General features: G+C 41.9%; 1 protein-coding gene across 1 annotated transcript; it reads left to right on the forward strand.

Annotated features, from left to right (window-relative positions):
• The first annotated feature begins 3,197 nt into the window (after window positions 1–3,197).
• LOC138962477 (uncharacterized) lies at window positions 3,198–13,083 on the forward strand. Its single transcript, XM_070334315.1, has 4 exons — window positions 3,198–3,343; window positions 7,946–8,196; window positions 10,518–10,706; window positions 11,662–13,083. The coding sequence occupies exons 1-4, from the start codon at window positions 3,288–3,290 to the stop codon at window positions 11,943–11,945; spliced, it is 780 nt and encodes a 259-aa protein (XP_070190416.1). The 5' UTR covers window positions 3,198–3,287; the 3' UTR covers window positions 11,946–13,083.
• The last annotated feature ends 1,571 nt before the right edge of the window (window positions 13,084–14,654 follow it).

The raw sequence follows: 14,654 nt of genomic DNA on the forward strand, positions 1-14,654 counted from the left end.
GTCCCGAACAACCACACACAAATAGACTTGGAAAGTACAGAATTTCTACCCGTCCAAAGCGGCGTTGGGTGGCGTTTGCTCAAAAAATGGGGGCGACTATAGCACCCACCGTATTTTTGTTAGTATGGTCCCAATTTTTGGTGAACTTCCATCTCCAACTGTAGCACGTAGCCGGGCACAAAGAATCCTTCTTTATCATGTATTATCGGTATGAAATGCGTTCGTGGGATACCTCCAGCTTCGCTGGGATAACAATTTATTCCCCCCCTCTGCTTCTTTACCTCTGTAAACTTGTAGAGCTAGTTATTTTTCGATAATGACCCAGCAACCAAACAAATAACGAGCCAGCAACAGCCTGAATCCTCGATAGTGCAATGGGTTGAGAAGCTGTTCTGTTTTGGTACTACTTTTGCGACTGAAAAGTTCAAAACGCTCTATACGTACGAAATATACATCTCTGGAGCAAGCAATACAAACATACCGCATTTAAATTAACAACTACAGGCCTGAACACATGAATCTCCATATAAAATCCATGAGTTCGGTTGTTTTCTGAATATAGATCTGCTGTGCACACACCGTTCATCACAAGCAAATTCCCAAGGCAAGTAACTCATACTCTTGCCGACAAGAGTAGTTCCCCTTCTTTTAACGCAGTTTCTTCGACAACACTGACTGCAATCCGACGGTCAGTTTTCAACAATATTTCATTTTATAAACAGATCACACGCAACCAAATGCACACATCTCATCAATTTAAACAACATAAAGCGGTTTCATACACTATTTTCCCAAAAAAACTGAACTTCATACAGTAATTAACGTTGGAACACGGGTGCAAAAGTTCGTCTGCTAGTCCCATTTGACGAAAGAACATTATCTTTAGCGATACTAAAACATAAACAGAACACACAATATCTGCCTTTACCGCCACAGCAGAATAACAGCTTATCTGTGTACTTGATTTTAGTCTAAAACAGGGAAACTGACAAGACGTGTTAACAGAATGGAATGATTTGCACGGAACTATACAACCGCGCATTAATCGATCGCCTGCGCAGGTTGACTGGTTGAGTGATTCGGATTCGATCAAACTTTCGCACAAAAACTCCTGTTTTCTTTGAATAACTGAAGAAAGGGGGAATAAAGAGGTTACACACCTCGTCTCAGTGATTATTAAAAATAATGGTCTCAGTTCGCGGTCATGAAAAAGCTCGCTGAAGCTCGCATTTTTCATGATCCGCTAACTTCGACCATTATTTTTAATAATCACTGAGACTCGGCATGTAACCTCTACATAATCAAGACTATTATCATTAATTTCATTTGGACTTAGCGTTTTGCAGTGACGATTACATAGCAAAATTAACTAGAACCAAAAAAACTTCTTTTCCATTGTTTCTGTTTTTGTCTTATGGTCAAACAAAGTGGAAGAGAGCGCGAGTGGGAGAGAGAGAGAGAGAGAGAGAGAGAGAGAGAGAGAGAGAGAGAGAGAGAGAGAGAGAGAGAGAGAGAGAGCTGACACACACACACACACACACACACACACATACACACACACACACATACACACACACACACATACATACATACATTGACACACACATTGACACACACACTGAACATTCTGAATAAGAAATTGAGTGGAAGGCAAACACTGACTACAAAGGCGACTGCCACGGTCCCCCCTCATTGTGTGTTTTTAAAATAAACGGATATGACGTTATATCAAAGTTATTTAGCACAAAAAAACACTTTATAGTCACACACACACACACACACACACACACACACACACACACACACACACACAGAGACTGACCTCCCTGTCAGTAAATGTTAAACGTTCTTAGTGTAGTCATGTATTTAAGGAAAAATAAGGCCAGTCTCCGGGAAAACTGGATTTGCTTGGAAGAAGCGTAAACTGTGTGTTTTGCTGTTGATGCGCACTTTTCGGAGTGGACTTCACACACACTGTGTAAGTGAACAGGAGCTGGAACCACACATTTGGCAAACTATTCATGGTTCGTTGGTGTTTACTGGAAAATGTGTCAATGGTTTTGTTTTCTTTCAGAAATAAACCCTGTCGGGCCATGATGACTGGTTATTTGTGTCACAAGGGATTTTATAGATCTCATAGCGGTTAATTTTTGCTTAACTCAGGTCCTTTTTCTCAGGCGCAATGAACAGTTTACGAAAAATGACGTTGTCGTATGCAACTGGTCTCTGACAATTAATTCGAAAAACTAAGAAAGGAAAGAAACCCGAACTACCTGCAAACATGCTCAAACAACATTAGTGTTTGACTTCTCAGGTAAAAGGAGGAAAGATACAAGGCCGGTGGCAATATTTTGGTAAAACTTAAACATTTCCAGGTAACGCACGCACGCACGTACGCACGTACACTCGCACGCACGCACGCACGCACGCACACACACACACACACACACACACACGCACGCACGCACGCACACACACACACACGCACACACACACACGCACGCACAAACACACACACACACGCACAAACACACACACACACACACACTCCAAATTCCCTGGTTGGTGAAGGTTTCCTAGCCTGAATCCTAAATCTGGGAAGAAAGCCATGCAATATGTAACATTCCTGCGGATAGATCTAGTAAAAAATCTTTAAACACATAGACTGCAAAACGTTCCATGGTCAGGAATTATTGCTTTTTTCATTTTGCTTTGTCCATTTTGAAAGTAACAGATATCATCGATGTTGTGTTTGTTGTTTATCTTCAAGTGCACTGCTTGTCAATGTTAAAGGCCGATAGGTCGAAGTGCTCATTCTGATTGTTTCGTTTGTACAATATAAATCGTTCCATCTTGTTTTTTCTTCTTTTTAATTTCTATTCGCTATGAAAATGTTTGGTTTGCTTCAGGTTATCATCCATACTCGTCGAGAAAAAGAAACATGTATACTTTCCAAATAAATTAACTTCACTTTTGTGGATGTTTTTTCTGTGCATTACTAAGACTTTTTATTGTTGTTGTTTGTGGTTGTGTAACTATTTCTCAGTATTCTCCCTCCCCCCCCCCCCCCCCCAATAAATAAAAACCCAACCACCCACCCACCTTACATTTAACAACATCTGGTCTGTATCGTCTAAAAATATGGTTGCAGCGTCATATGGCTCCTTTAAGTTGATAATTATCCTGATGCAGTCGATGCACAACAATAGAACACAAGCGCCTTCCAGTCTGCAATCAGTTGAGAGGCCTGAAGCTAAAAGGAGCAGATTCAACCGACAAGAAGAAACATGACACAATCTATGGATGTTTTACTAACAATACTTGTGTGTGTGGGCATGATCAAGTAAGTTGTGAAGTCTGAACATGACTTTTTTTTTTTAAATATTAATTTTATGATTCCTCGTCCTCTGTGTTCGGCTTCATAACATGCCTTTCTTTGCAATTGTTAGTCAGTACGTATAGCGTGTGCTTTTTACATAGAAATGATTCTGAGAAAGATAAAATTGCATTAATACATCGTTAAGGTCTTAGTTTGGTTTTTAGTTGACCTGAATTATTATGTATACATGTGTAAGAGACGGCCTTAAAGGTAGCTAACTTATTGTACAGACTACTTGTGAATCACGATCAATCAGCCCAGGCGTTTATCTCCAATAAGAGCATCCTTCCACTTAAACACAAAGAAAAATATCTATATCCCGGTTGCATCTGTAGCGGGGTACACGATCTTGTTCCAGAAGGTATATTGAAGTAATCTAATTTAAAAGGCGACCAACTGAATGCGCTTTCTAATCATGCTACGTTCTGCCCTTGGTGCACAAAGTAAACGAAAAACGAGCATTATAAAGCGGGATGATCGCAACATATTGCTCTTTTTACATTTAGTCAAGTTTTGACTAAATGTTTTAACGTAGAGGGAGGAATCGAGACGAGGGTCGTGGTGTATGTGTGTGTGTCTGTCTGTCTGTCTGTCTGTCTGTGTGTGTGTGTGTGTGTGTGTGTGTGTGTGTGTGTGTGTATGTGTGTGTGTCTGTGTGTGTATAGAGCGATTCAGACTAAACTACTGGACCGATCTTTCTGAAATTTGACATGAGAGTTCCTGGGAATGATATCCCCGGACTTTTTTTTCGATAAATACCTTTGATGACGTCATATCCGGCTTTTTGTAAAAGTTGAGGCGGCACTGTCACACCCTCATTTTTCAATCAAATTGATTGAAATTTTGGCAAAGCAATCTTCGACAAAGGCCGGACTTTGGTATTGCATGTCAGCTTGGTGGCTTAAAAGATAATTAATGAATTTGGTTATTAAAAATCGGAAACTTGTCATTAATATTTTTTTGAAACGATCCAAAATTAATTTTATCTTATTTTCCGTCATTTTCTGATTCCAAAAACATAAACATATGTTATATTTGGATTACAAACAAGCTCTAAAAATTAAAAATATGAAAATAATGTTTAAAATTAACTGTCCGAAATCGATTTAGAAACAATTTCATCTTATTCCTTGTCGGTCCCTGATTCCAAAAACTTATAGATATGATATGTTTGGATTCAAAACAAACTCAGTACGCTAAAAAGAATAGAGATACAGAAAAGCGTGTTATCCTGCTCAGCGCGACCATTACCGCACTATTCTGGCTTGTCGATTTCACTCTGCCTTTGCCACGAGCGGTGGACTGACGAAACTACGAGTATGCGGTCTTGGTAAAAAAAAATGCAGTGCGTTCAGTTTCATTCTGTGAGTTCGACAGCTTGACTAAATGTTGTTATTTCGCCTCACGCGACTTGTTTAGACTTGAATTACAATTTCAGTATATTTGGCTCACGTAAGTGTAGCCTATGCGATGCTAACTTTTGTCTGTCTGTGCGTGCGGGCGTGCGTGCGTGCGTGCGTGCGTGCGTGCGTGCGTGCGTGCGTGCGTGCGTATGTATGTATGTAACGTGTATGTCTGTGGTAGAAACTTTAACATTTGACTGAACACCGAAATACTCATTTTACCTGGTTATTATTTAAGCAACAGCTTCAAAGTATTGAAGCAATGATCAACATTTCGTCGGCACGTATGTAGTTAAAGTGTGTATCCAAAGAAAACGGGTGGTGGGAGGTTTTGGGGGGGTAAAAACAGGTGACTGGTTTGTGTCGTGTGTGTGGTTTGTAGACCAGGTCAGGGGTCAAGGTTAGGTCAGATCGCGTGAAGGATTGTGGTATAGATACAGTTATCACCGAGCTGTAGTTCGCCGATTCGGAGAAGACGATTTTACATTGTTCGGTTTCGTAGCTCCAGAAAAATAGATAAAGAAGATACCAAAGGAGATTTCCTGCAGGTTAATCTGCACAGCGTGTTTCCAGTGTCTGCGCGAGGAAGCGCAGCGCTGTCGAAAGCGCAGTGTCGATCTGGCCATCTCACCGCCGGGCACGGCCGGTTGGCCTAGTGGTCGGGAGGTCGTGGGTTCATACCTAAGACTTAAAAATTGGCAATCTAGTGGCTGCTCCGCCTGGCGTCTGGCATTATGGGGTTAGTGCTAGGACTGGTTGGTCCGGTGTCAGAATAATGTGACTGGGTGAGACATGAAGTCTGTGCTGCGACGTCTGTCTTGTGTGTGGCGCACGTTATATGTCAAAGCAGCACCGTCCTGATATGGCCCTTCGTGGTCGGCTGAAATGCCAACCGGATCAAATTAACTGATTGAATTATAATTTTACGGGAAAAGATCTGTGAAACAAATTAACATGTGTGAACAGAAAGGCAATGCACGTGAAGGTAAATTTCGCTCCATTTGGAAAACTGCCCATGGCACACACATTTTTAAGAAAAAAAAGATAAACATGCATTTGGAAATTATTGCCCAATATCCCGGCTCAGCTGCGTTGGAAAGGTGTGTGCAAAAACATGTGTTTGATTATTTGAAAAGAAACCCTTTGTTGACGCCTTCCAAATCAGAATTCATGCCAGGCGTCTCTACTGTGTATCAGTTGCTATGCTTATTCGATTATATTTGTAAATCCTTGGTCAGCACAACCAATTGTTTTCGATATTTCAAAGGCTTTCGAGAAAGTGTGGCACAGAGGCCTGATACAGAAATTAGAAGGAATAGGTATTAAAAATGGATCGTTAAATTGGTTTGTTGATTATTTAAAAGACAGAAGACAGGCCGTAGTGGTAAAGGATATTCCGTCCTCGTATTTGAAGGTCCAGGCCGGTGTCCCTCGGGGATCAGTCTTTGGACCTCTGCTTTTCCTTATTTATAGAAATGATATTGTTGATAATATTGAGTCAATTATGAAATTGTTTGCCGACGATACAAGCTTGTATCTCTGTTTGCAAAATGATAATATTGGTTCTGAAATTTTGAATGATTGGGCAGTCAAATGAAAAGTCGAATAAACCCTATGAAGACCGAGATATTGAACTTTACCAGGAAAAGAAATCCCGTGTTTCATGATTTGAATTTTGATAATACAAATTTGCACGACTTCTCTATTCATAAACATCTTGGTGTTGTATTGCAAAACGATTGTAAATGGGAAGTACACGTTAAATTCATTATTGCGTGTTTGAGATTGTTTAAGTATAGGCTCAGTCGGAAAAATGTTGACATTATTGATAAGACCTTTATAATGCCATTGTTTGATTACGCTGATATATTATGGGATAATTGTACCTTTAGCAGAAGAACTTGAACATTTGCATTTGGAAGCCATAAGAACAATAATCGGCGCTGTGCGTGGCACTTGACTTGACTTACTTGACTTATTCCTGTAGACTCCCTGTGGAGCATAGGGCCGCAGTGCGTGGCACTAACCACTCTAAACTTTACGCTGCATCTGGATTTACTTCCTAAAAAGAACGGCGCCGAAGACACAAAATAGTTTTGTTTCATAGGATGGTTTATAATAAAACACCCCATTATTTCAACTCAAGGCTCCCCCCTTTACGATCCGAGTTAATTCCATACCACAGACGACGATCTTTAGAACGAACGAGTCCACAGTTTAGAACGGATTTGATCGATTATCCTTTATTCCATTTGCAACTGACATTTGGAACACATTACCAGAACATGTTCAACAATGCGCTTCATTTAGTAATTTAAAACGTGTTCTTACCAGGGAAGATGTTGTTATGCCACTTGCAAATGTCAAAAGAGTTGCAGAAAAACAATTCACAAAATCGTCAGGCTATTTATCTCTTTACCTTTTGGCAACGTTCTCTCTACATTTGACACTCGTTATGACACACAAATTGCTATATACGACAGCTAAAAATGCATTTGTTTAAAGTCTTGATTCCGAATTTCTAGTACCAAAAAAAATAATAGCAAGTCCTCAAGGTTTGTGTGTGTCCCTCTCACATGGACCACCTTCCGCAAATAGAAGAAAATGAAAGATAAAGGCTGGTTTCAGTAATTCAATAAGCTTAAGGAGCTTGCAGAAAATAACCTATAACTAGCCTTCGAGCTTTCAATAGAATATAACAAATACATGTTGATACATGTACTTTCATTTATTTGTTCAACGTCACACACATAAAACTATAATTTGAATCTGAAAATAAAAAGGAATAGATAAATGTTAATGTTAAGTGTTCAAAAATTAAAGAAAGTTGCTAGTATTAAACAGTGTTTTCGTTTTGAGCACAGTTTCCAATCAAACACAACAAAATCATATATTTTTGGATACAGGAGAAAATAAGAATTACATTGCTATCACTTCTGTGATTCAAATTCCCATTCTTAAAAATGTGGAATAATCGTCAACTTTAGATTGAACCTTTTAATAAACGAAATGTTAAGGTACCAAGCTGAAATGCGATCCTAAGTCTGTTGTTGTTTTCCCTATGAAGTATCCGGACTTGAAATTCGTTCTCCTACTTGTTCTGGTTTCTTTCTTTTTTTCTTCTGATTAATGATGGTGATGACGATGATGATTACTGTTTCAGATGTCAATCGACAACCGTTTGGCGCAGCAGTGCTGCGTTCAACGATCTGGTTGCAACGGAAGCGGAAATGACGTCACCGGTGGTTGTGAAAAATGCGCTTGAATGCGGCAGAAAGTGTGAGGAACGCGAAGACTGCAACTCGGTGTTCCATGACACTGGCAACAACCAGTGCTGGCCACAGCGCTCTGTCTTCATGTCTGCCAACGACACCACGCCCAGGACAGGGTTTCGCTATTACAGGATTGCATCTGGTACGCAACCCTATGGTTCTGTAGTGCAGTGTGTCGAGGAGTGTGTACACGAACGCATGTTTTTTTGCTTCGTTTTGGTGTATTGTTCTTGTTCGTTTCCTTGGTGGTGATTTTGGTGTTTGTGAAGTTCAAGTTGTGGCGGCGATGGTAGTGGTAGTAGTAGTAGCTAGTGTAGTAGTAGCAGTAGTCGTAGTAGTAGTAGCAAAAGCAGCAGCAGCAGCAGCAGCAGCAGCAGCAGCAGCAGCAGCAGCAGCATAAGTAATGTAGTAGTGATACTGAGTAGCAGAATGACTGGGTAGCCGAGTGGTAACGCACTTGCGCTCGGAAGCGAGAGGTTGCGAGTTCGACCCTGGGTCAGGGCGTTAGCAATTTTCTCCCCCCTTTCCTAACCTAGGTGATGGGTTCAAGTGCTAGTCTTTCGGATGAGACGAAAAACCGAGGTCCCTTCGTGTACACTACATTGGGGTGTGCACGTTGAAGATCCCACGATTGACAAAAGGGTCTTTCCTGGCAAAATTGTATAGGCATAGATAAAAATGTCCACCAAAATACCCGTGTGACTTGGAATAATAGGCCGTGAAAAGTAGGATATGCGCCGAAATGGCTGCGATCTGCTGGCCGATGAGAATGCGTGATGTATTGTGTAAAAAAATTCCATCTCACACGGCATAAATAAATCCCTGCGCCTTGAGTATGTGCGCGATATAAATTGCATAAAAAAATATAAAAAAAATAAAAATCCCTGCGCTTAGAACTGTACCCACGGAATACGCGCGATATAAGCCTCATATTGATTGATTGATTGATGAGTAGAAGCAGCAGTTCAGTCGAACTTGTCATGTGACCACCTCTAAACGTTGCTCTCGCGAAAGATGACATTATGCAGAAATGCTGCAGAAAAGACAGTTTTTCTCCAGCATTTCGGTTTTTCTCCAGAATAAGTGAATAATGTCATAATCCGCCAAGAGCCAGTACAAAATGCTGCAGAAAAAATAAAAACAGGTTTTCTGCAGTAAAACAACAGCACCGTTTTACTGCAGCATTCTTGATTTCAATTTTACTGCAGCAAAATGTTTTGCTGCAGAAAAAAACGCTGCTTCGGCGAAAGATGACATTATGCAGAAATGCTGCAGAAAAGACAGTTTTTCTCCAGCATTTTGGTTTTTCTGCAGAATAACTGAATAATGTCATAATCCGCCAAGGATACACCTCTCAATGTTATATGAAGTCTTATATCGCGCGCGTATCTCCAGACTCGGACTCAAGGCGCAGGGATCTATTTATGCCGTGTGAGATGGAATTTTTTACACAATACATCACGCATTCACATCGACCAGCAGATCGCAGCCATTTCGGCGCATATCCTACTTTTCACGGCCTATTATTCCAAGTCACACGGGTATTTTGGTGGACATTTTTTATCTATGCCTATACAATTTTGCCAGGAAAGACCCTTTTGTCAATCGTGGGATCTTTAACGTGCACACCCCAATGTAGTGTACACGAAGGGACCTCGGTTTTTCGTCTCATCCGAAAGACTAGTATAACGACCACCTGCCTACAACGACCCCCAAACGATTTCCGGCAAATTTGGTCTCCTTTATAAGTCACCTATTCATAGCGACCATCTGTACATAACGCCCACTTTTGTTCGCTACTTTGTATGGTCGTTGTAGACTGACTAGTACAATGTACCCTTTTTTGTTGGTGCGTAAGGTAGTGGTTATATAGAGAGGTTCGACTGAAAACCTAATTGACCGACCAAAGGTGTTCGCTGGAAAGGTGAATTATATATTTAGAAAAACAAACTCGTTGGGCATCTTTTGGGGTAGTCGTTGTGGGCAGGGTGTCGTTATCGAGGGGTGGTACCTGGCAAAACGTGCCGTTCTGACGAACAAGTTCCTGCTATGTTTAGAACCTTTCGTGCTACAAACAAGATTGTGTACCGTTATAGTTATTCACAGCTATTTCGACAAAAACTGAATCATGCAATTTCGTGCTGCGTTATCGTGCATGCTCCATATTTAAAAGAAATTTTAAAGCGAATTAGCGAAAAGAAAAACGGTTTCTAGAGTGCTTGTCCTACTTACGCTGATAATAATCATGCCACACTAATTAAGCAGTCACTAAACTTGTACCGGTGAAACACCCAGTTCTGCACCCCACTTGAAAGTAACCCCGGAGTAAACTGTAAACAAATATATGATGTTGAAAAGGGCATGGGGGGGGGGGGGGTGTAGGGGGGCGAACGGGTGTAGAACGTGATCTTTATTTTCTGAACGTATCATTAAAAGTAATACTTTTAATTGTGAAATGTGCAGTGTCGTGCCCACTGGAGGCAGGCTATGTGGTACACCGGCGGAGCGGCGCGTGCTTCAGGCCCGTGGAGGACCCCGACACGTGGTTAGAAGCACGTGAGAAATGTGTCGAGCAGAACGAAACTCTGGCTGTCCTGGACCCTGTGGAGAAGCTGGACTTTCTCATCAACTTCTTTAGAACCAACCCTAAAGGTCAGTGGTCTGGTGTCAGTTTCAATCTATATATGATGCTTGTTTTCCGTCCGGAAAGACTGGTCTTCCCGATGGAGAGTTGTACATTCCTTTTAACTTTCTTCGCACTTTACATTCCTTTTAACTTTCTTCGCACTTCAGTGCGAACTAGCTCTGAACCGGTGCTTGGTTTGAATAAAATTGTATTTAATCGAGTCAGGATAAAGTTATAAAAGGAAAAGAAATAGTGCCAGAAACTCAAGCGTTGCTTTTTATATTAGGCAGCCCAACCAGCCCTTTACTCATTACTTTAAGTAACAGTTCTGTGAAAGTAGCACGCAGGGGAAACTTGCTCGATTTGGAAAACCTGAAGACGATCAATGCAAACACACTTTTCAGTCTTAAGTTAAACAAAATCTACATGGGCTAACAAGAGGCTAACTTTGTTTTAAACGATTTTGTTTACTCAAAACTGACAAAGATACGATTTTTTCCTCGATTTGTTCCATTAAAAATGTACACGACTTTTGAATGTCAACCTCTTTTTAGATGAGATTTCGAAAATATACGAGAACAAAGTTACTTACTTACATACTGCTCGTTGTGCCGGTTGGCATGTAGGGCAGCAACGAAGAACCTCAACTCCTGTCTGTTCTGGGCCAGTCTCTGGGTGGTACCCCACGTATGGTTCAGGGTCTTCATTTCTTCTTCCACCGTTCGTCGCCAGGTGTTCTTGGGTCTGCCTCTCTTGCGCTTTCCCCTCTGGTGTCCAGTGCAGGACAGTCCAAGTGATGTTATCCTGCTCTCTTCGCATGACATGCCTAATCCATTTCCACCGCCTTCTCATGACGATGGTCTCTTGATTGCACTGGGCAACGAGAATGTGGAATGACTTTATTTGTTCTGTTCAGCTTCTTTTCACACAAAAACTTTATCCCGCTTCACAGCTAAAGTGTTGCCCTTCCTCTGTCCCCAGTGTACGTGCGGAACAGGGACCCGTTCATGATCGGCGCGTCTCGTCCCCTGGATAAGTGGAACACGCCTTTTCCCAGCAGCGGGCCGGACCACGTGTGGCTGACCGACCAGACGGTCAACATGGAGGACACTGCGCCCTACTGGCGGAATAACAACCCGGACAACGCAAAGAACGTCTCCAACATCCTGGCCCTTCGTCCTGCGCACGACTTTAAGCTGGACGACGTTTTGCCGGACTCGAACAGGAGACGTTACGTGTGTGAAAGGGCTGTTAGCGACGGTTAGACATCGAGTCAGTGGGAACCCAACACAGGTAGAAGCTACGTGTGTTTAAAGGCACAGCCTCTTCCCTGCCAGCGGCCCCCCCCCCACACACACACACACGCTCCATCTTAGATGTCCGATTTCCTCAGTAAAAATGTAGAGAATCCGAAGACCAGCCTAGAGGTTTATATCCTTGCTTTTGGAAGGCGTGCAATCCTTGTCGGGTAAGAGTCTTTGGAGCGTTCATTTCAATGTAATGCCGACTTTTTGAAGTTCTCAGCCCTTCACAAAAACGTCATTGTCATATCGGTTGTATTAACTCTGTAAGTTGGCGTCGGTACAGATCTGACAGAACATTGTTTTAAGACAGTACCGACGGTATCCATGATAACCAAAATATAATGCGTCCTGAGACCTCCTCTTTTCAGGTTTAGTGCGTCACGGTATCCCCTACATGAATTTCTAGTACGTATTTTCGACTTTTAGTGCGTGTAGGACGCAGGGATGCACAGTTTGGGGAGCCCTGTTTGCTGGCTATGTCAGATCATCCCAGGCTTTTAAATGGGATAAGACCATCCCTCCACTTGAACACACACCAAAGATCAATGTTTTGATAAACAATTTAAAAAAAAAGTTAATCAACAGTTTCCAACGCTGCAAAGAAAGCAGTCAGACTTTTGATTTTTGGTATGTGTTTATGTGGAAGGATATGGTCCCACCACATGCAGAAGCCAGGCTAGATCTGAGAAGGTGAATTGAGTCGTTTACACGGGAAGGACTATATGCCTTTAATGACGCAACCAGGAGAATTGACTTGTGTAAAAAAAAAATCCTTCAGTAGTTAGAAATAAGTATATACAGGACGCGAACAGGAGGAGCTACGTGTTTGAAAAGGCCTTAAGTTGTTGGACATCGATCAGTGAGTAGTGGACTCAGACAGGTAACGCTACTTATGTGAACGGGCCTTTAGTGATTTTACTTAAGTTATTACACTGATATAAGTGCTCACATGCCCATGAACATTTTGGAATTGTATGTGCACAGTAAACTAAAAGAAGTACAATTATGCAATTTATCTGACTAGAATAAGCCGTCCGGGATATGGAATTGGCTGAATGTCTGCGTGCGTGTGTGCATTGGTGTACCGGTAAAATGCAACGGGTTATCGTTGTTGTTGCCTATCCGTTCTCTCTCACGGTGTGTCAACTGATTCCGTTCATCCACCGGATGTTTCCGTTCATCCGCAGGATGTTTCCGTTCATACAGCCTCATTTTCGTCACTTGCTTGGGGAAAAACGTTGTGGTAAGTCGTGTGGGCAGCGCGCTTGTGTGATATTGAAAGAATAAGGTAGCGAAATGGTTGGGCTATGTGTACGATAAGTACCTAGGTGCTAGTAATCCTAATGATAACATACGCGGGCCGAACGTGGCAAAATTGCCTGATTTTTTAAAACTTTTTCTTGTTTTTCTCGCTCTGTTATCGAATCTGACCCCTGATTTGCACATGATCACCAAAACCATTGCCTGTTTCGCTTGAACAGACGTTTATAGAAACCCATGACTTTTGTACAATCACTTGTCTTTTGAAAACATGCAGATTCCGTTCATACACCATGTTTCCGTTCGTACAAAATAAAAGTGCATGTTTCCGTTCGTACGAAAAGCCCAACCATTTCGCTACCTTATTCTTTCAATATTACACAAGCGCGCTGCCCACACGACTTACCACAACGTTTTTCCCCAAGCAAGTGACGAAAATGAGGCTGTATGAACGGAAACATCCGGTGGATGGATGAACGGAATCAGTTGACACACCGTGTCTCTGTCGAACAAAGAATTACGGAATGAACAGGGGGGGGGGGGGGGGCATAATCCCGAATCAATCCCGTGGAGGTGATGACACATCATGAAAGAAGAGCGACCCTTTGAGATTCACCCAATGGGACTGTGAACCTCACGTGGGGCTAAATCGAGTTATTTTCGAAATATCCCATCTGAAAGTCTTTGCATTTTTGAATAAACGAGCCTTATGAGCCTTCTGCGTAGAAACCTTTTTTAAAGCTCAATGAAGCTTAACTGCATGAACCTGCATTCCGTACAAAGCAATCAAATGTTAGTCAAGCGCATGGGTAAAACAAGGAGCAAGAGAATTTCATCATTTGAATATCAAAGCCAGTAACATTAAAGGTCGTTTTGGAGTGCGAACTTTTGAACCATTGTAATTACAACTAAACCAGTAACAACTAAGGTCGTTTCTGTGTGCGCTCATGCGCGGTCCCGGCGGAAAAGAAGAGACAAGCAACCCAAAACTCAAAAGAATGTATCTTTAATCCTCAAAGGGCTGCGTGTTGTGATGGTTCCATTCGACATCAGTCTCAGTGGGGCCCCGAACGATATTTTGGATAATATGAAATGCAAATAGTGGCTAATATTAATATTATGCCGATATCTACTTCCTCTTATTTCGCCTTAAGGTCAGTCGAACTGACACAGTACAGGTACTGGGTGCATGCACGCACTCATGTTTTCACACACGCACGCATGCACTGGCACGCAAGTACGCGTGGACGCACAACCAGATGAGTTTGCATCTGAGAAAGAAAAAAACCCAGACGCAAACTGATAAACTCACGGTGAGTTATGATAATACTTTCTTGCACTTACTTTATTACAAACACAAACATCGCACATACAAACGCACGCACGCACACACACACACACAATACACAC

The sequence above is a fragment of the Littorina saxatilis genome, linkage group LG3 (assembly GCF_037325665.1).
Source record: "Littorina saxatilis isolate snail1 linkage group LG3, US_GU_Lsax_2.0, whole genome shotgun sequence".
Taxonomy (NCBI): Eukaryota; Metazoa; Mollusca; class Gastropoda; order Littorinimorpha; family Littorinidae; genus Littorina; species Littorina saxatilis.

Excerpts from the sequence above, each read along its gene's own strand:
- LOC138962477 (XM_070334315.1), top strand. The coding sequence starts at position 3,288 with ATGACACAATCTATGGATGTTTTACTAACAATACTTGTGTGTGTGGGC. Across the intron at positions 8,197-10,517 it reads CTATTACAGGATTGCATCTG|TGTCGTGCCCACTGGAGGCA; the intron begins GTACGCAACCCT and ends TGAAATGTGCAG. Across the intron at positions 10,707-11,661 it reads CTTTAGAACCAACCCTAAAG|TGTACGTGCGGAACAGGGAC; the intron begins GTCAGTGGTCTG and ends CTCTGTCCCCAG.